Below are 21534 nucleotides of genomic sequence, written 5' to 3'. Positions count from 1 at the left end.
GAATAGGTTTGTCTGTATTATTGTAGCTACTGCACACACAAAAAATCTATTCCTTTCTCAAAAGTCTGTGCTTATGAAACCCTGATACAGGAATTCCTTGAAGAGCACTGTCATATAATGTTAAACTTTGTAATACATTGCAAAGTAAAATATTGCCTCATGGCAGTATGGTTTGAAAGTCAGAACGTGTTTTGCTAATTTCTTAAAAGGTAATGGAATTACACTGGGTTGTTTTAACTTCTGTTCTTAGTTGGTCTCACTCCTGCTGGTTGGCTGTGTGTTAACATGGTGTTCTTTTTCCACAGAGAGGTGCCTGGAAGATCATGAGCTCATAGTCCAAGTTGAATCCACCATGGGAAGCGAAAGTAAATTTTTGTTCAGGAAGAATTACGCAAAATACGAATTTTTCAAAAATCCCATGGTGAGTCTCATTACTTAGTTGTTTACACCACAGAAGGGTGGATTGCAATAACATTGCTGGGCACTCTTATGTCTTAAACATTTTTTATAAAAAAAACAGGCAACCAACTAAGAGAATTCTTTCCAAAGAAATTTTAACCAATGTTTAAATTCCTTCTACTTTCCTCCTAGCCTAAAAACCTCAAATGTTTTCAAAATGTTGTTTCAAAATGTCTGTAGTTACATTGGAGAGTGACCAAGACAGGGGAATTTTCATTAGTTCAAGAAAAACAATCAGAAGTGCAATTTACTCATTATCGCCAAAGTTCCTTGATTCAAAGCAAATTCATCACATAACAAGCAGTATCCAAACCTTTTCATTTCTGACTGTAATAGTTAATAAAACAACAAACCCATCTGGGTGACCCCTAAAGCACTTACTCCATACAAGGAATTTCCAGTTTATCATTACATGTACCGAACATTGTTTCACCTATGGCTGTGCTTTACTGGTGTGCTCTGCCACATTTACTGATCACCGTAGCTTGTCCTCTCTATATCCCTGGTATACCCATGCTTGAAAACTACTGCATGCCATACCTATTCCTGGATTTCTAAGATCTTTTGAATGTTGTAATTTTGAGCTGGTTCCTGTGTAACTGCTCATCTGAGGAAGACTTTTTCACGTTTTATCCAAACAATTATGTTGGAGCAGACTGTTGTCATGAACCAATGTCAGCTGGTGCAACCCCATTGAGATAGCTGAGGAAGGGTAATCCAGAGGTGGTTAGGTAAGAACAGATTTTGGGTCAGTCAGGCATCTGTGGTGTGAGAAGGAAAAAAGATACACAAGGTCATATTTAAACTCATTGCTGAAGTAACTGCGGGTGATAAGTTCATTCCTTTGCTCATAGATGCAAGTGCACAGTTGCTGCATCTTCACACGTGTGCTTGCATGTACATTTGTCATCTGCTGGTGCTTGTTTCAGAGTCTGTGCCTTGACTTACTCTGTGAAACGTTTCTGTACATGGAGTGTTCCTAGTTTTTCACTTCTGTTGATCTCACCATCTGATAACCCATGAACATCTGAGCGTTGTACAGAAGTTTTGGTATCATAGGAGCTAGAGCATTAGTTTCATGTGGTATATTTTAATTAATAACAGAGCATGGGAGTAAAACCCAGAATGCTTGGCATTCAGTCCCAGGCTCCTGCAATCACAGAATAAATCATTCTTGTGGTGTAAGAATGCGAAGGCTTCCTATCCGTTGCATTAGCTGTTGCCATATGGCACTATTTCTACTCAAGAGAATCTGGTAAATGTTAGCTTTCATAACTTATTGTGCAACTTACCTGGCAGAAGGGTGATCCCTCCTCAGCCCTTCTCTTTATGCCCTAAAGACTAAAATTTATATTGCCGGAAGAGTGACAAATGTTCTAAACTGGAAATGTTTTTGTTGTGATTCATCTTGTTATAATCAGTCATTGTTTTATTTCAGGCATTTCTGGATGTCTCCATGCTTCAAATAATGTTTAAAAACTTCAAGAAAGATTTCCTGTCTTTGCTGTGTATAGTAAATTCAGTGTACCAAATTATACAGGAATTTTAAAACATAGCAGATTAAAGGGGAACTGGAGGAATAAATCTCAAGTCAAGTCATTGGTGCAATAAGCAAGGAGTCACTGCATACTCAGCTTGCAGGACCATTCATCCTTATCTTGCCAAGAAAGTAGAGGCTGTTAGAGATCCCCAAAAGTCCTCGCTAGAAGAGGAAGTGAGAGGAAAATGCACTTAGGAAATGCTGCATATCAGATATTTTAAAAACTCACAGTCTGTCTGCATGGGCATCTGGTGAGCAGAAGGAGGGGAAGAACTGCACTTGAAAAGCCCTAGTATTACTTTCTGTGTCAGGGGATCTCCAAATTGATTTAATAGTGATAGTTCCAAAAAATTAATGACTGGAAGAAAATGTCACTAGTTCTCTGTAAGTGTTTAAATATAATGTGATTTCCAATTGTCTTCCTTTTGTGTCTAGAATTTCTTTCCCGAACAAATGGTTGCCTGGTGCCAGCAAACAAATGGCAGTATCCCACAGTCACAACTTTTGCAGGTACTGTAAATTATCTGTATGGACAAAGAAGGTGGAGGGGAAGGGGTTGAGAGGCAGTCAGGAAGGAAGAGAATTCAAAGGTGTGGAAAATAGTCAGAGAAAGACCAGTATAGTGAAATAGCATATAGGGCTAATGTTGAAAATACCTGACAAAGACCTTAACCAGTGGCATTGAGGTGTAAATTGTAAACACAAAGTATTCATGACTATGGTCATACATATTTGTTCCATTAATACTCAGCTTACTCTGTGGGTATCTGGTTTAGCCACCTGTTGTTACTCGCAAATAGCCTTGGCAGGAATACTTCTAGAAAAACAAATATACCTTTTATAAAAGGCAGAACAGAAGTACTCTTCTGTACTCCACATCATAGCACAGGAGAAAGTGTAAAAATGCAAGTGGATATTAGAAGATGAGTTTGAGATTATGATTATTTTGCTTTTGCTTTTTGTGTCCCATGTTTGTGCCTGGCAAGAATTAACAATAAGGACCAACTTCCCCATGGTTCAGCCAACTAGCTGCTCTTTTGTATAGAAAAATAATGCCCTAAGAAGTAAGTGCAAGTAGGAATTTGTACATAGTATTTGCAGAATAGTCCCATTTAAAGCTCCCCAGGTTGAATTGCAGGGGTGTGTTCCTTATGCATGTGTGTTGGTAGAGTTGTGGAATCTGTGTGCTGGTGGTGGCATGTGCGCTCCACTTGTGCTGAAGTTCTGGTGTCACTCTAGAGTTTCTTGTTTGCTCATAAAGGAATGGGAGTGGTGCATAGTTGGTTGGCCTTCAAGGATGGTGCTGGAGAGTGGGCTACCCCTCTGACCAGTAACTGATTCACTTAAATCTCTCAATTTTTAGCACTCCAATCTAAGCCCCATAGTCTATAAATCCTTTTCACTTCACTTGTTTTCTCAACCTCTGGACATTCAACTCCAGAGCAAAATTAAAACACAATTTATTAAAGAAGTACTTATTACATGATGCCTGGAGGACAGTGTCATGAATAACAGGCAAGTTATAAAGCAGAAGCACAAATATATGAAGAATATAAGCATACGAGTAACTGATTTTAGCTTGATTTCTGTCATTTTGCAAATATACACTGACTCTCTGTTGAGACAAGTTTCCACTGACTTTTGATCCAGTGCATTCATTCTGTCCCATAACATGCCAAAGTCCATTAAAATCTGGTTCCACATTCACTGAGAAGAATTTAAAATATAGCATCCTCTTACATCTGGGAAACAATCAAACAAAAAAAATCAAGCCAATTTCTGGAATTATAAATGAAAGTCATGTGCAGTGAGGTTGTAATCAGGAACCAAAACTGGCATGGACTGGCATTGCCATAGACTGGTAGGAAGAGAGGTCTTCACACCTTGGACCCTTCATCCTGTAATTAAAATGGAGAATTGAATTTACTAGTTAATACAAGCAGCAGGACTCCCAAAAAGAGCAAGATGTCCTTGAAGATGGAAAAGTTTTGAGGGTAACTCAAGTGGTAGCAAAAGGAAAACCTTAGAGCCTCATGAGGTATGAGTTTGCTTCTGGGAAGGCTCAGGAAGGTACAGTCCTGAAGAAGCAAAAGTCTTGGAGGTTAACAACACAAGAGGGTGAGGGAAAGAGGGTGAGCATATTCCCTCTAGTTCATTGTTTACCCATAAAAAGCTATTTTTGTTAAAATTTTTATATTAAGTACTTCTTTTGAGAAACACACAACCATTTTTCAGAATTTCAATGGCAGTTATAATTTATTCAAGGTAAACCTCCTGCAGCCTAGTAGTCATTAAGCATGTTGCATCTGAGGCCCCCTTAGACACTGACCCATTTCGCTGGTTTTAATTATACGCATGACAGGGAAGAATATTAAATATCACCTCATTATATCATATACTTCATTAAGAGCTAGTATTTTTGGTCATGACAATAGCATTAAAATCAGTGGGATCTGTTTTCCCTAGTCTTGACCCGGCTATAACATGCAAAAAAGCTTGCCATCTTAGTTTACTTTTGTTTTAACTGACTGGACAAAAAGAATCTGTTCTCCTTTTGGTCTTTCCCTTTCATAGATGACCAGTGTATTCATAGTACAAACAGCAAGAAAATTGATTGTTCTTTCCCATTCTGTTAGATGAGATGAGGAGGAGCACTGGAAAAAAAAACAGGGTTTAATGGAAGTAAGAATTCTGACACAAGACACTGGTTTTGATTTTGTTTCCTATGGGCAATGTCCATACCAAAACACAACTTCGAAGAATTGCTGAGATATCTAGGCTAACCAGGTTTATGCATTTTTCTTCATACTTATTGAATTTATTAATTTGGTATTTAACCTAATGATTGAGCCCTCTGTCATTTAAAAACCTGGCCTGTTGTAATAAGGGAGCAATCCATCAGCTCTCCTACCATAATTAATTCTTCCTTCCTGTGATATATCACAAATCAAATTATTTTGTATATGGTTCTCTACTTATGTCAAGAAGTTAAATGCTTTTCAATCCTGAGGTCTGGTATAATTGCTGGCACTTACTTGACTGCTCTACATTTATTTAAGTTAAATACTCTGTTGTCTGTTATACCTCTTGTCTTGGGACAGCTTGAAATCCCTAAATAGGCTCTTCCTTTCAAAAAGTTGAGGATAAAGATGGAGATTTTGGCCAATGTTTCCAAGCTAGGCAATTTGCCAAAATTGCTGAGACAAGGTATTATTTTAAGAATTAATAAGCTTACTTTCTCTCCCTTCAGGCCAGGTGCAAGATGAATGGGAATACAGAGAAACAGTAGCTTTTTTGAGATTTAAGTCTTCATGCAGAGAATAGGAAGGTGTCAGTTGCAGGAGGAGATGGCCAACTAGACACAATGGAGGAGCAGGAATATACATTTTGGTTGTAAATCAGATTAAACATCTAGGTCAGTTTAAGCCTAGTGGGAAACTGCACCTCAAGTCAACAAAGTGATTTGCCATTTCATTCTTTGTCCTGCAAATACAGTGACAATTTTACAATTCATCCATAGGATACAATGTTCATCTACATTTTCCTCTCCAACAGAACTTTTTAAACTCCAGTAGCTGCCCTGAAATTCAAGGTTTCTTGCACGTGAAAGAGCTGGGTAGGAAATCATGGAAGAAACTGTTTATGTGTTTGAGGAGATCAGGACTTTATTGTTCTACAAAAGGAACTTCAAAGGTAAGATTAAAAAAGAAGTTGCACAGTACTAGCATGTGAAAACATTTTCTGCTTTTACAGTGGGTATTTTTTGCTGTTTTTTAAAAATCTCCACACAGTGTTCCCATTTTTTGTTCCACAGAAAAAGATGAGTAAGGCATGATCAAATGACAGTTGAGCCCTGGGCTCTCAATGCATAAACACAGCCACAGAGTTTCATTATAAAATAAAACCAAACCAGCCAGGCAACATCACTGTGGCCACTAAAGTTGTGCTAACCTTCAGATTTCTCTGGACCAATGTAATAGGCCAAGCCATTTTTAATGTGGGGGGTTTGCATAAGTATTTTGTGAGCTTCCTGTACCAAGCACTTTCTGCTGGTAGGCTGGTATTTAAGGGGTGTGTGCCATGGCCACTTGAGGCTGCCTGGGAGAGGAGCAGTGTTCATGCACTGCCCTCTGTTGGAGGCTGAGCTTGAGAGACTACAGAGCTTGCACATCTTCCAAAACCTTTCACTTACCTGTGCTAAATCATGTTACTTCCCCAGGAACCAAGACATTTGCAATTGTTGGCTGACCTAGAAGACAGCAATATCTTCTCGTTGATAGCAGGCAAGAAGTTGTACAATGCCCCTGCAGAGTATGGATTTTGTATAAAGGTAAATCTTCTCACTGAGTTCTTCCAAAGTTCCAGACGGTGTTGGTAGCTCAGAGTCACCCCAACCCCCAGCTAAATGGGATTTGTATGTAAAACTCTGCAAGCCTTTTCTGTCATAAGGACTTGATCTTTAACATCTTTCGTTTGGCAGGCATGTCCTGTGAATCTTGTCATCATTTTTTGTGACACTTTTAACACTTAATCTGGTGCTCCTTTGGTTTGGGAAATTTTTGTGCAAGAGCAGCTGAGAGCTGAAGCATGGTGTGCTTGTGAGATGGCCTTGGTTCACCTCACAGATAAAAGCTTTTTCCAAGTTCACTAATCAAACAGAAAAGTTTCTTTGGACAGTAAGCACCAAAACCATATAGCAGCAAAGGATCAAGCTCTGATAGGGTGCAATTTTATCATTATTGTGGGCCAGAAGTTTGCCTTTATTTAAAGAGGAAGAGTGTCTTGGAAACATGAATGTAGGAATAACCATTTGCCTTTGAAGATTTTTAAAACTGTTGTGCTGAAAGATTCATTTGGAAGGTATTTCAAAGGTTTGAAAAGTGTAATTTTCTGAGAAGAAAATAAGTCTGGGAGCTGGTTTTATGACAGTAGTGAAGTAGTCTCCTTCCTAGCAGCCATTCCAGAGCTAGACAGCAAGAGTTTGTATCAAAGAGACTGGAGGCAGGACACATCCTGAACTGATGGAAGCAAACTTTCAGTTACCCTCAGTTTTGGAAACTTTCATCCTTCATTTCAAAATGGAGGTGTATAAAACTTCTCACAGACTTGAAAACAAAACAACAACAGCAACAAAAAATCCCCAAAAAAACCAGGAAAAAACCCTCCAACTACCAAACCCAATTAAACTAAGTGCCTGGGTCTGGTTCTAGCATGGCCTGAGTACCTTGTTCCTATAAACTGCTAGGACTGCAGGTTATTTCAAACCATAGAATCATAGAAAACCCTGAGTTGGAGGCGACCTACAAGGATCAATGACCCCAGCTTCTGAAAGTCAGGAGGCATCAACATTTGATCTTGTTGGACCCAGCTGAAAAAGTGATTTCCTTCAGAGCATGCTCAGCCTCTCCTGAGCTTTAAATTCAGTGTGGTGGGAGCTTTTTCTGGCTAGTTCTTTGGACTAATACTGTACCTGCCTCTACCCTGCTTACAGTGATTCTAATTGTTGGTTTTCACATGAATGTATCTGACTTCCCTCTAATGCTTTAAAGCCAAACAGAGTGAGAAATGAAACTAAGGAACTGCGGTTGTTGTGTGCTGAAGACGAGCAAAGCAGGACGTGCTGGATGACTGCCTTTCGACTCCTCAAGGTACCTAATCTCTCCTACTTTTGCAAAGCTGCACCTAGAGTAAAGTGGCATTTGTTATTTTGTTAATGGGAAGTTACCTATATGTTCTTTAATATCATCGGCTCCAAAACAATATGAATAAGAGCAAAAAGCCAAGCAGACCTGTCCCACCTAAGAATTTAAGCATGGGACTAAGATCTATTCCTTCACATATTAATCAAGTATAGTTTTAGTTTGGGATCCAAATTTGAGATATGAGAATGAATTAAAAAACCTGCTTAACAAGATATTTTCAAGTTACCATAAAGCTAAAGAAACTGTTTTCATAATGGTAAGTGGTTCTCTTTACCAGAACAGCATTTCTTTAGCATTTTTTTCCATTTTTTCCATTTTTCTATTAGAAGAAGTAACAAAAATAAGTAACCATATATCTGGGTAAAAGTTACTCATATCTGAGAGCACACAATGAAACTTCTTGATAATATGATAGGAGGCTTCACTGCTTTTTGAAACAAAATCAGGATGGAGGGAACTGAGGAGAAAGCTGACTATTTGGTGTCCTTTGAAGGAGAGAACGTCCTGATTTTCATAGGAAAATGTGCATAAATTCTGGTTTGGTTCTAAGTCTTTTTCTGAATGTGCTGCTTTGAAAACTGCTGTGTTTTTCTCTCTACCTTACTATGTCCCGTGTACTGAAAAAAAATGACTTTGTTTTTAGTATACAGAAAAAATGATTAAAGGTGTACAGTCAGCGAAAATTAAGGCTTTGCCCCAAGGCTGTGTCCATAACGCTTGTTTTTATTCAGCATCTCATTTAGCTTTCCATAGTCCTCTATTACCCTGTTTGGAAATTGTATAAACTGTTCCAGTTAGAACATTCAGTAAGCAATGTTGCTCTCCTTCAGCACTGTGCCTTTAGGGAAGGCACTGAGTAGCTGTTTACCTATCCTAGCTACAAGTGTTGCTAAAATTCATCATGTTCAACCAAGGGCATGACTGGAATTCAATCACCTTATTTTTTTTAAGATGGGAAAAGTACAAAGTGATAGTGAATTTTTTTGAAAGAGCTAGTGAATTAGAAAGGTTCTTATTTTTTATCATTATGAAAACTGAGTTTGAATGTCTTGTGCAGAATTTCTTTAAGTTCTAGAGGGTAAAAAGAAGGGAATTAATATGTGTGTTCTGATCTCAACTGAAAGCTTGTGTTCTACAAAGAAAACATGATCATAGCTGAGAGTTGCAAAAATAACCCATGTATATCACTCAAGCTTGTATTTTTTTAAATAAAACTTTTTGTTTTATTTACTCTTTGCCACCTGCCAATCACTATTACTCAATACAAATGTCTTTGGGGCCTTGGTCCAGTGTAAAAGTGATATTAAGAAATCACTACAGTTTTTTTCTAGGGCATATATTTGAATAATACTGTCCTTGTGTTTCTGTTGGCAGTATGGAATGCTACTGTATCAGAATTACAGAATTCCCCAGCAGCGAAAAGCCATGCTTCCACACTTTTCCACTCCAGTAGTAAGTGATGAACTTTACCTCACTAATGTATGATGTTGGAAAAGATACATTTGCTTTTGCATTTTAAAAGTGGAAAATTTTACACTAAGAAATGTAAATTCAGCATTGTGTAGCAAATCAACATAAAGTTCATGTTCTGCATGAGTACAGTTCTTGTGGTTGGCTCTCCATTATATTAGGCTTACATGATCCACATGATTGAAAAATCTTGGCTACGTCACGCTCTTTGAGATGTACGGCACAGAGAGACATCTGGCTGTCTCTGCAGAAGCCAGCTTAGGTCTGGCAAAACTAACACGTAGATTTCCTAAAATATGTTGGGCCAAGAGCTGACTGTTAACTACCTAAAAGAGAAGATCCTATATTTGGATCCCAACTGGCCCTGAAAATGACTGGAATATAGTAATAGGGCAAGTGGGCAACTTGAGCAAATAGATTTTATTCTGAGCCTTTGAATCGTCTCACTCCCCTACAGTCAAAAAAACATCTATTTTTGTGTCTGTGAATCTTTTGAAAGGAGAAAAAAGTGAGATGTATTTTCTGTGCTGTTGAAGGAGGACTTTGGACAGTCTTCTGAAACCAAAACAGTTTGAAGTGAAACTCTCAAGCTGGTTTTCCCTTTCCCTGTTTTTTGAAATAAGTGAAAATTCCTTTTCAGAGAAGTGTATCTGAAAACTCACTAGTAGCAATGGATTTTTCGGGGCAAATAGGAAGAGTTATTGAAAATCCTGCTGAAGCACAGAGTGCTGCCTTGGAAGAAGGACATGCTTGGAGGGTAGCTATCTTCTCTTCTTTTCTATTTTTGCAATCAGTAAGTGTCTGTTGAGAGCCAAAACACAGAGTGTGCTATGATGTTAGTGCAGTGCTGGTCACAGTATAGCTTAGCTCCGACCTGCAGCAATCACACTGCAAGCATGCAGATCTGAAAGTCAATATCCATCTTTAGCAAAACTGTCACATTCACAACAACCTTCTACCACTGCTTCTCTGTCCCCCTAGTGTCCAGAGGAAAGTTGAGGGGGAAAGCAGACCCACCAGAACTTTACTGCCAGTTTGCAAAACCAGTCTCTGAGGAGGAATATGTCAAATTAAATGCTTCCCCACATGGAAGAGGCTGGGGCTCTGACTAATGGCTTGCTCCCAGTAAGTTTAATTGCAGAATATACAAGAGGCAGGACCTCTTTCAATGAAAACTGATGTAACTTGTTTATAGTGTCTTGTGGACAGACAGCTGCAGTACAAGTTTTCCCACATGCTCGTCTTTTAGGGTAAAGGAGTCATTACTGAAGCATTAGCTGGTGCTTTATGTACGGGAGGGAAATACTGCTTGATTTACTGAGTGCCTGGTGTTTTGCCTGAGCAGAAACACATCAGTCTTTTCTTTTTTTCTGTCTTTTTTTTCCTTTTTTTTTTTTTTTTTAAGATACTGAGCTTTCATCATTAACATCTGGCTCGTGTTTTAAGCCAACTGAAATGAGCTGCTGCTTGTAGATTAGCCCCCTTCAAAGTTGCATTTCTTTTTCTCATCCTTGCATTAAATCTGCCCAGCCCCCAGTTTCCTGTAAATTTAATCTATATTGCATGTGCACTAATTCTCTTCTTCCAAGACATTAGTGTGGATTTAACGGTAATTCATTTTCTCTATAGAAACGTAGCACAAGAATGAACATCTTGGGTAGCCAAAGTCCACTCCATCCTTCCACACTGAGTACAGGTAAATTCTGATGGTTTGTAACCATAGTATCAGAGGTCTCTGTGGGTAAAGAACAGGTACATTTCATATAGACATAGAGTGTAGCCATGTAGTACGAATGCCTTGATGTCAAATACAATCCTTATCAGTAGCTCCTGTGTCATTAACATGCCTACCCATACAGACACCGTAGAAGGAACTTGTTTCCCTTGATGGCCCACTCAAGCTTTACTTTAGGACTAGTCTTTTGAAACTCTTATTTTGTAAAAATAGACACTCCATAAGTATTTCCATTTAAAAGAATCCAGCAGTTGATTTGCTGTTTTGGACAAGGAAAGTCAGTGAGTGATCTTTTAATCTTTAAAGAGTAGAAATGAGAGTTTTCAAAACAAAATTTGTTCCATAATAATTGAAAAATGTAAAATATGCAAGTCCTCAACATTTCTTTGAAACTGTAAATTTATTAAAACAACAGGAAATTTCATATTAATATCCTAGCCTTCTTGGAGGAAACACAGATATTTTCTATTGCTATTCTGTTAACAGAATTTTAAAATACCATTTGAAGAACAAAACAATAAAGATAAACATATTGGGGGCTAACTTGACTCTTGAAAGCACCATCTAAAGTGCATTTCTCTATCTGATATTTAGAGGGACTTGTTTCTAACTCATTAGCTTATACATTGAGTCTTAAGGAATGTTAATCCCAGTACGTTCAAGCTATGAGAAGGCAATATTATAAGAGACTTCTCTTTTTTACCTAATTGTATATCTGAAAATTGGAAAATACATGGAGATATGATGCCTCTCTACTTGGTATATTAAGTAGATGCATTTTTTTATATTGATTCTCTTTTATATAGGTTGATGGAAGATACTTTATATTCTGTAAGAGATCTATACCCACTTTTAAAATGTTTAAATAATTAGTATGTGGTAAAATGGTTGCATGTGTAATTGTTTTTAACCATCCTCTCCTTCTTTTTCCTCTCACCTCCAGTTATTCATAGGACACAGCACTGGTTTCACGGAAGAATCTCGAGAGAAGAATCTCACAGGATTATTAAGCAACAAGGGCTTGTAGATGGGTAGGTATTCTTGTTGCTCAGTATTTATGATCTGACAGTAAACTTTACAGATGAGAGCACAACTTCTGCTGTAATAATCTACAGGTTTATGAGCATTTCTGAGTAACCTGATTGTTGAGTAGTCCCGTTATAACCTGCCTGGATTCCAAAAAGTCAGAGTGTGTGCTTGTAGGAGTAGATCCTAACTTTTAATTTGAAAAGTAAAATCTTATAATACACTAATTGTCTTTCTTTTTTTCCAACAGAGATAGTCAAGTTTTAGATGATGTTAGAATTTGAATATGGTTAATTCTTGTCATATGCATTGAGGAGATATTTTTCAGGCAAAGCTGTACCTAACCATTTGCCAACAAATTTATAATCAGCCATCCGTGCTCTTCTGCATGAATCAGAGGAGCTAATGGTGCTTGCTCACTATTTCTGTTCTAGAGCAAAGAAACTAAAGTACCTGTTCCAGCACTCTCTTAAATGTCTGTGGTCGTTATTTAAGTATCTTCTGAGCATCTGTTTTCCTTATTTATATGGAGTTATGGTTATTGAAGGGAAGTTGCTTGAACTGCATTCAGCACTGTTGATTTGTAGGATGGGAAAGGCATGGCTGCCTTTGGTTCACTGTCTTCATTCCTCTCAGGGTTAAGGTAGAAACATCCATGTTGGCTTCACAGGAGACAGTGAAATTCAAACCTTTCTTCAGCATTTTCTGATTCAGAAGCAACACTAATCTTTCTGAAGACTAAAATACATTAGGGAAGTAGAAATTGGTAGTGCATATATATACATATATATATATAAAAAAATCATCAAGCAGTGTTGGCTTATTTTTGGGGAGTTTTTTTCCAGTCTAGGGCTAGACAGGGGCTTTTAGCTAAGCAGGTTCAACAGAAAAGAGAAGCTGAGAAAGCAAAGGAGCACTGCTGACTTTTTGTGTTTCGGTTTTCTCACAATACAATTTTGGGCTCATTTTGTCTTGTTGCCTTAGGAATCTGGTGGCCCATCCTTCTTGAGGAATTCATAAATGTGTTCATGTGTTTGATGCTGTGTTCAATTTGTGCCTAATCAGCTTACTTACTGTGGAATGTAAAAATTGGTTAGTTTAGCCATAGTAAGGTCCACCAGCAGTGGCAAAAGAACCAGGTTACCTGTGTGCTCTGAGATACAAGGATCATGATTTTCAGGGGAGAAAACTCTTGCCTATGTTTTCCTGCTCTGTGTGTTCTTGAACAAAGAAGGTAGAAAGTTAACAGTTTCCTGATGGTTCATGGAAGAGGCTCAACACTGTATACAAGCAACTGATGCTACTATCTTGGATATCTCTGGAAGTTCTTGCTGAGGATGCATCTCTTTGGTAGCCACTGTTTGTGTGGAAGCTGGTTGCTTGCCAGAGGTTGAGTAAACAGTTGCAGCATCAGTTGTGCAGACCTTTGCTTTGTGCCACTAGTTTACCATGCATGATGTGAAACAGCTAGATGAAATATAATTGAGATACCTGCATGAACTGCAGCAACCACAGGGCAGGCTCTTTCTCCCTCACAGGGATGCTAATTTATAAAGGCTTTTGTCCCTTTTCCACACATTTGGTCTTCCTAGGATTACAATGGAATTTTCAAATACCATGCATGGTTTCTGAGAGTGGCAAGACATGCCTGTCCCTGACTACTGAAGTCATTCTGGTTATGATGGTGCATTTTTCTGGTACTGACATTTCTCAATCAGTTCTGAGGAGCTGGAGTAAAATCTTTTGGGTTCTTAAGACTACAAGCAGTTCTTTCAACTGCACCTTGGAAAAGTGTGTTCCTTGCTTAGTGGTCAGCAATTAAGAGGCCTGCTCCAGTCCTGTGCTCAGCCATCTCTAAAATCCACTTGTGCTTTGTGCTATAAGCCTTCTGCAAAGGTATATTCTTCTTTCCTGTGGCATGGAGAGGATCTGCTTCCTTAGTTCATAAATATCAAGGGGAGGAAACACAGGGGTTTTTATCTAGCTTTTTTTCTCCTCTTCCCATTATGGATGTTAAATAAAGTCCATTTGGGGTAGGACTTCACTTTTGTGGATTAACTTAAAAGTGACAGCTACATGGTGTATAATGTTGGTAGCTGTACACCTAATGTACATTTTTTTCCACATGCTGAGGGGAAAATACTGTGACTGTTCTAGAGGAAAAATCAGTGTGTGTTTTCCCCATCTTGATAATTTGGAAGCTACTTAACTGGTAAATAATTTTAAGAAAGTCTTGTGCTATTTCTGTGCAATTGCAGCCATTTAACCAACACATAATTTTGCTGACACTGGATTTCTGCAAACTGATGCAAGATATTGTAGTGGGAACAGATTCCCGTATATTACTTTCTCATCTACAGAAATTCAGGTTTTCTCTAGAATTAAATGATAACATTTTCTTCATAAGAGTACAAATCATTAATAGAAAGCTGAGTTAGAGGGAACCTTAAAAAAAGCCTCATAGGTACCTTCTTAGGGGAAGAAGTACCATCATGTATCTTTCACTTCTTGTTTCTTCATCTTTCAATGTTGCATAGCCATGGTATAAAGTAAATTGCCAGTTACAAAATCACCTCTTAATGCAACTAAAGAAGAATTCGGCAGTGGCACAATATTACTTAGTGGTTCTGATTATTTAAGAACAAACAGATGGGGATATTCAATTTGTTCTTAAAAATGTTCTCTCCTAGATTATTTCTTCTCCGGGACAGCCAAAGCAATCCAAAGGCATTTGTACTTACGTTATGCCATCATCAAAAAATAAAGCATTTTCAAATCTTGCCGGTAAGTAGATTATTTTTGATACTGATAAAAAACCCCAAAATTTTAAACCATTAAGCTTTTGCCAACATCTCAGGAGATCTCTTATTAATTACTGATGTAATTAACAAGGATGTTTCCATTAGCAAATACATGAACAGATATTCTTTAGAATATTCTTTAATCAGTCAAATGTCTGCTTAAAATTATTGGTTAGCATTGCTGGAAAACTGTTGTAAGTCACTGCATTACACAAGTCTATGTAATGCACAGAACTTGTTCTCTGTGACTGTCAGAGACAACAGCAGTTGTTGTCTCCCTTCTCACTTAAGCAAACATAGAATAACTTCAGGAAACTTTAAAAACTTTTATTCTGGAGGTTATCCAATCATGTTGAGCTTCAAATAACATTACACAGAGATGTTGGAAAACAATTTGATTTTTATCTTGATCCAAAAAAGCATGAAAAATTTAGGATTATGTAGAACTTTTTATTGTTCCAAACCCTCCTCTGTTGTTTAGCTGGCCAATTTTACAAAAAGCTAACAAATCCTTTTGGGGTATTTTTGTTTTATCTAATGAATGCCAGTGACATCTGTACAACTTTCAATTACTGTGCCCACAAGTTTTCACTTTCATAAACAAAATGTTACAAGTTGGGTTAAGGTATGTTTTTTCTAGCCCTGTGCATGGTTTCATACAGAACTGCAGGCACTGGGTTGTTTATGCAACCAGGCGCCAACCGAGTGCCCATCATTTACTTATGTCACACACTGGTGGTACTCTCTAAGTTTTTCCACTTGTGTATCTCTTCATGTGCAGCCTAACTTGAAAAGGATGTTTTGTTTTCCTAGTGTGAAGATGATGGCCAGATATTTTTCAGTCTGGATGATGGGAACACCAAATTCAGTGATCTAATCCAGCTTGTTGAATTCTATCAACTAAACAAAGGAGTCTTGCCCTGCAAACTCAAACACCACTGCATCCGAGTGGCCTTATGACCTCAAATCTGACTCTCGCTGAAGACTGGATTTGATAGAAGAGTAATTGTAAGAGAAGGTTGACACTGGGGAATTGGCAGATTTGTAAGTTGGTTAAAAAAATAAATATTATGCACCTTGGGACTCTGAAAGGGATGGATTCGACAGGTGCCAACAGACCAAGATTGCTGGTTTGTCTAACACCTAAGAGTGATTGCTGCTGAGTGTCCCAGCATCCCAAAAATGGGGGGAGGGTCTGTAAAACAATGAGTAAATTTGAAACAAAACTGGAAACTATCTTGGCTGGGCCACTTAACAGGAACAAGTGTGAAGAGAAATATTTGAAAAGAACTCTTGCCCTGGAATAATCTTGACAATTAAGACTAGTGTGTTTACTTTTTGTATTGATCACTTTTTTTGCACTCCTACTTTGTTTCGGATATTGTATGCAGCCTATATTAGGAGCTGATGTGGCTTTTAAAATTCATGCAGGAGTTGGGTATTAATCTGCACCCTAAAATGTATGGAATGCTTCAGCCTAAAAGGATCTAGAAGAAAATCAAGAAGTGTGTGTGTGCGCGCGCGTATGTCTCAGTACTTCTCTGGAGACCTGAGGTTCAATGATCTGCTGGTGTCTTTGAAGAAGCAATGAGGATACAATTCTAAAAGAACATACCACCAATATACGTACTCTTAAAACTGTTGACTTGTAGCATTATGGCTGTAGTATGTTGATGGCATATTAGTGGCATCCAGTCATGCAGAGACTGTATTAGATTCTATGCACAAATTTTTATTATTGGAGTGGTGGTTTGTTTTTTACAGCCTTTTGACTGTTTTCCTGAGGAAACTTACTGTTACTAAATAGAGTAGGACTGAATGACTACACTTGTATTTGAACCACCATTTTTTGTGAGAAGATTCTTCTGCAGGTAGTCTTAGTATGACAAAATAAAAAAAAAAATTAAAACCAGTGTTTTTAGCTTTATAGCTCCTTGAATTTTCAGACTGTTTCAAAGAGCTCTTTCAATATAGTAAAGCTACAGTGACAATGCTCTCCTGGGGATAGGGCATAAGAAGAACTGAACCCTTCTGCTTCTTGTAGGGTCATGAAAGTTTACATGGTGAGAAGGAACATTCTGGGAATAGAAACAGATTTGATTGTGAAGTAACTGCTGGCAATATCATCCATTGAGATAACTGGTGATCCCTGTGTCATGTGTGCTACTGCACACCAGTACCTGTGGCAGACAAGCATGTATCTTGCTCTGGTGCTGGTTTATCATCAGAACTACTTTATTGTTAATGTTTAAATGAATTCTTTAATGTTTACTCAATAACTCTTTCTGATGATAAATCAGTATTAAAGTCAGACAAGTCCCACCTTGATCCTGCAGTTGCAACCAACCATTGCTTCAGCAACTGTCTGAACTGAAATGACTTCCCAGTGCTTGGTGCCATTAGCCACAGTGAGAATTATTCCACCCTGGGAACTTGGAGAGTGTAGTGCAGAACGGAGCATTTGTAAAATGGTAAATTATCTACACAGGCTAGTTAATCCTTAATATTTGCCACTGGGTTTGAAATCCTAGCCATCTGAAAGGGTAAAGAAGGAAAACCAATCCTACACTTTTAGGTCTTCATGTAGTGTTAAGAATAGCTTAAGACAAACCATAACCTGCCTGAGTCGTCCATATCAGCTTAAACTATGTCAATGGTATAGAAACACTGTATTTTAGTTTACAGAACACATTTAGTATTTTTTTCCATTTAATGTCTAGATACTAAAAATGAAGAAACTTGATTTTGTTTTTAGTAGAAGCCGTTTTTGTTTTGTTTTGTTTTGTTTTGCTTTTTTTAATTGTACATAGTGAAATGAGTGTTCCTGCTTTTTAGACAATGTATTTTAAAACCTTGAAATTAAGCTAACTTAAGTCTGACTTCACTTTGCATGCTTCTATTTGGCCCCTATTAGGAGAAAAAAGATACTTGTATTGACTACATTACCAGTTTAATAAGACCATTTATGCTGTAGTTTTAAGTTTTTCTGTTTACATAGCTTAGTGACAACCATGCATTTTTCCCAGTAGGCAGATAGTATTTGCAGTGTTTCATATTTATAAAAAAAAAACTTTGCATCTTATTTAAATTGAGAATAAAAGTTTGACTATGAACCATGATTTTTGTATGTAGATGGTTGACTTAGTATTTTGTACTCTTCCCAGCTAAAGTGAGCTGTTTTGAGAAAGTGACCACCTTCAAAGTGGCAACAATCTTACTTAAGCAGATCACTGCTTTGTCTTCTTTCTGCTGGAAAACAGTCAATGCCACCTTAGTTTTCCAACAGATTCAGCTGGCTGCCAGCTCAGAATACCAAGGACTGAAGGACATTTGACTCTTATTTTTGTATTTAAATGACATGAATGTAAAGGGGATGCTCAGGGTTGTTTTGGAGCCTGTTGAATTTTTATCTTTTTGCCTGTGATTTTATTTTCTAAATAAATACTTCATGTAGCAATCTTGAATATGTTGAGAAGGAAAATGCCAAACCATTTTGGTAATGAGGTTACTAGTTAAGTTATGTTACGATAGGTGTTAAAGTACAAAAAACTTTTTATTTGTTAATTAATCTTGAAGAAACACGTGCCTCAGTTTAGATGTTTTGTCTTATCTTTTCTGCACTAAATACCTGACAGTTTGACCAATCAATGCACCTTTCCAGTGGCAAGACTTGCTTATCGTAAATTATATTGTCACAATGCAAGATTTAGTGACTGTAAAATGGAATAAAGTTTAAAGTTTCAGGGAATGCAAAAGGTATTAACTTAAGAGACAAAACCTTTATTCAATATGCTTTGCTTCATACTGTAAATAGCTTTTTGGCTTGTGAACCTAATTGTAATCTTTCAGGTATTTTTGTACAAATAAGGGACTGATATTCTGTTTCTTGTAATTAGAAATAAACGTTAATACAATGCTATTCATTTTATATTGGAATGAATGTCATCCTTTGGATATATCAGTACACTGTGTATCTCTTGCCTTAATGCAGCTAAATTGAGTAGGTCATGTTAAACAGCTTTTAAGAAGTGTAAAGAGGAAAACACAATCCCCAAGATACCTTTATTCTGGCTGTTGTCTTTAAGATTCCTATTAGGATAGACTGCATTTTATTTAGCAAACAACTTGTTCACTCCTGTTGTTTGAGAAAAAATACTGGGATTATTTTGCTATGATATTTACAGTATTCATTTGGGAAGGCTGCTAGAATCATATCAGAAGAACACACTATGACCAACTTTCAGGTCATAAAGTTATAACTCATTGAAAATGCACACCCTGCATAAAACACTTTATTGGCCTGTTAGCTGTTGGATCAGAAAATGTTTCAATAGTACTTCCAGAAAGCAATTATTTATCCCTGTAGTCCTTGTATTTCAGTGGTCTATCAGAATTTGGGTGGAGAAGCACCATCTGCACAAAACACATGTTTATTTAAAAATTCCAGGGGGGTGGAGGGTTTGGTGGTTCTTCTGGCAGGTAGAAAAACAGAAGGTTGAGAATATTTCACTTTTATATTTTTGGACACTATCCTTTCCTGTTTCCTCTTTGTTAATTCACAGAAGCCATCAAATGCATTCTACTCTGACTTCTGCATGCTATGTCTCTATGTGATGTCTCCCTATTGCACTACAGCATGAGTTAATTCATATGTTAGCATGATGAAATTCATTCATCAGAACACAGAGGCAGAGTACTTCCTTTTGATTTTGATATTCCTCAAGTTTTTTTCTATCTGGACATGCATGTTACAGTGCTTAGAATTCTCTATCCTGCATGCAGTAACTTACTTTTCTCACTAAGTTTAAGGGGACTGCAGATGCCTATTTCCTGCTTGGCTAGAGGAGGCCATACTAATATTGAAACTGACTCCCACTATGATCATTAAAAGTCACAGACATTAATTCTACACAAACCTGTTTAAAAAAAACTCCAAACAAATGAACAATAAAAATCAAAACCAAAACCCCATCTTGCTTTACTGTATATATTGCATTTGGAACAGACAAGAAGATGGCATTAAAAAAGGCAACACGGTAAAAAGATTTCAGCCTGCCCCATGGCAAGGTAGTGCTGCCAGCATGTTTGTCCAAACTGCCCACCTCTGTGGCAGATACAAAAAGATACCGGTGAAATCTGGCCCTTGGCATTAGCAGTGGGTACTTGGGCTATCAGAACATCACCAGTACAAAATTAGTCTGGGCCAGAAGTGGGTCTGTGGTACAGATGTAATTACTTGCCTGGTAGGTTTGTACTTCCTTTCATTAGTTGCAGAACAACAGACATGATCAGACATCTGATCCCACATTAAGCATTCTAGCATGAAGTTCACCAGGCAAAACAGCTTAAATGCATTTGGGCCTGTAAATAAATTCCTATCAGACTCGTGTTTTACAGCATGCAGCTGCAGGACTTTCATCCTGATACAAAGAACCCTTAAATTAGGATTCCTTTAACACTTCAGTCTGTACCTGCAAAACCAGATGAGAAAAACATCACCAGATGAGCCACTTCCCTTCAAGTTAAACTTTTGGTCTTAGTTATTGCTAATTTAGTAATGCTTTAATCTGGTTTGTCAGTGTCCAGTCTGTAGACTGCTTTGTGTCTCAGACATTGTTTTTCTGACATCTTGGAAACTTCAGTAACAATGTCAGCAGATGGAAAGAAAAGATACCTTCCTCTGCAATATCCATGCTGCCTTCATTTGGGTTCCTTCTGCATCCTAAATCTTAGGTCTTCCTTCCTTAACTTGAAGCACAATTTAATTAGTATTTGAAAATCCAACATAACCACAACTATGTCTAAGGCCTATATGATTTTCATTAGATATTGTGATTAGGCACATCTGAGACTTGAAAATGAATTTGTTTGTGTAACACACATTGCAAACCCTTAGCCCAAAGACAATTCTGCTCTAATTGCTCATCATTTTGCAGAGATACCAGCAGATGTTTTAGCAAGTAACACAGGTTCACACAGGACACTGTGTGATTAACAGGGTCCTACAACACTTGCTAGTTGCCCAGGTTTGTTATGCTTTTCTATAATCAGGTGTTTTTCATCCCTTGCCTGCAAGATCCTGGTGCCATAACTTGGGAATAGGAACATGCAATTACAAACAGCTGCTGGCTCTGAGCATAAATACAGCCTGGCTTTATGAGCCCTGAATTTCAGCTTGGCTGTCCTCAGAGGTACAACTCCTCAGAGCTCAGAAGAGAGACAGGGAAGGAAGTGGAAGGGAGAAAAGAATTACTCTTGGGTAGTACTGTCCAAGGGCTGGTTTGGGTGTGACTAGGAAGAAGACAGTGTTGTGATGTCCTGAGTGCTGCATGCCACTCCCTAAGAGTCAGTTTCCCCTCTTCTTCCCCAAACTTGTGAAGACACTTCTACATAGAAACTCCCATCGTATCTGCCCTTTGAAACACATTCTCCAGAGGCATTAGGACTGGCATCTTCCATTACCAAGGAGAGAAACAGCTGTGGAATTGGTGTTCTCTACAACCTGCCCATTCTCCAAAACAGCCTGTCCAACTGCCATTAGAAGAAAGAAAGGTGAGAGTTTGGTACTATGGTACTGCTAAAAATGATAATGATTAAAGCAAATGACTAAGCACAGTCCTGAAAGTGTACAATATCATTGCTCCACAAAAAAAACCTTAGGCACATCCTATCTTTAAATAATTTAATTATTTATACCTTTTCATTATTCTATTTCTTTCATAATACTTTGCTGCTGAATTTGTCCATGATAAAAATGTGCTCTGTGTCACTCTTACCAACTCCTAGTTTTCAAAAGGTTGC

General features: G+C 37.8%; 1 protein-coding gene across 2 annotated transcripts in view; it reads left to right on the top strand.

The window, feature by feature from the left end:
• The window catches only part of GRB10 (growth factor receptor bound protein 10), a 145446-nt gene extending 126785 nt beyond the window's left edge, over positions 1-18661 (top strand). For both annotated transcript variants that reach the window (XM_036406345.2, XM_036406344.2), the window contains 11 exons: positions 306-421; positions 2435-2509; positions 5555-5692; positions 6219-6329; positions 7549-7647; positions 9076-9153; positions 9812-9928; positions 10801-10867; positions 11850-11937; positions 14623-14716; positions 15547-18661. In XM_036406345.2, coding sequence (XP_036262238.1) covers positions 306-421; positions 2435-2509; positions 5555-5692; positions 6219-6329; positions 7549-7647; positions 9076-9153; positions 9812-9928; positions 10801-10867; positions 11850-11937; positions 14623-14716; positions 15547-15693 — 1130 coding nt within the window. In that variant the 3' untranslated portion in view covers positions 15694-18661. The remainder of the gene's footprint in view (positions 1-305; positions 422-2434; positions 2510-5554; positions 5693-6218; positions 6330-7548; positions 7648-9075; positions 9154-9811; positions 9929-10800; positions 10868-11849; positions 11938-14622; positions 14717-15546) is intronic.
• The last annotated feature ends 2873 nt before the right edge of the window (positions 18662-21534 follow it).

The sequence above is a fragment of the Molothrus ater genome, chromosome 1 (genome assembly GCF_012460135.2).
Source record: "Molothrus ater isolate BHLD 08-10-18 breed brown headed cowbird chromosome 1, BPBGC_Mater_1.1, whole genome shotgun sequence".
NCBI lineage: Eukaryota > Metazoa > Chordata > Aves > Passeriformes > Icteridae > Molothrus > Molothrus ater.
The sequence above is the reverse complement of the archived record's forward strand: the minus strand, read 5'-3'. Positions and strand labels throughout refer to the sequence as shown.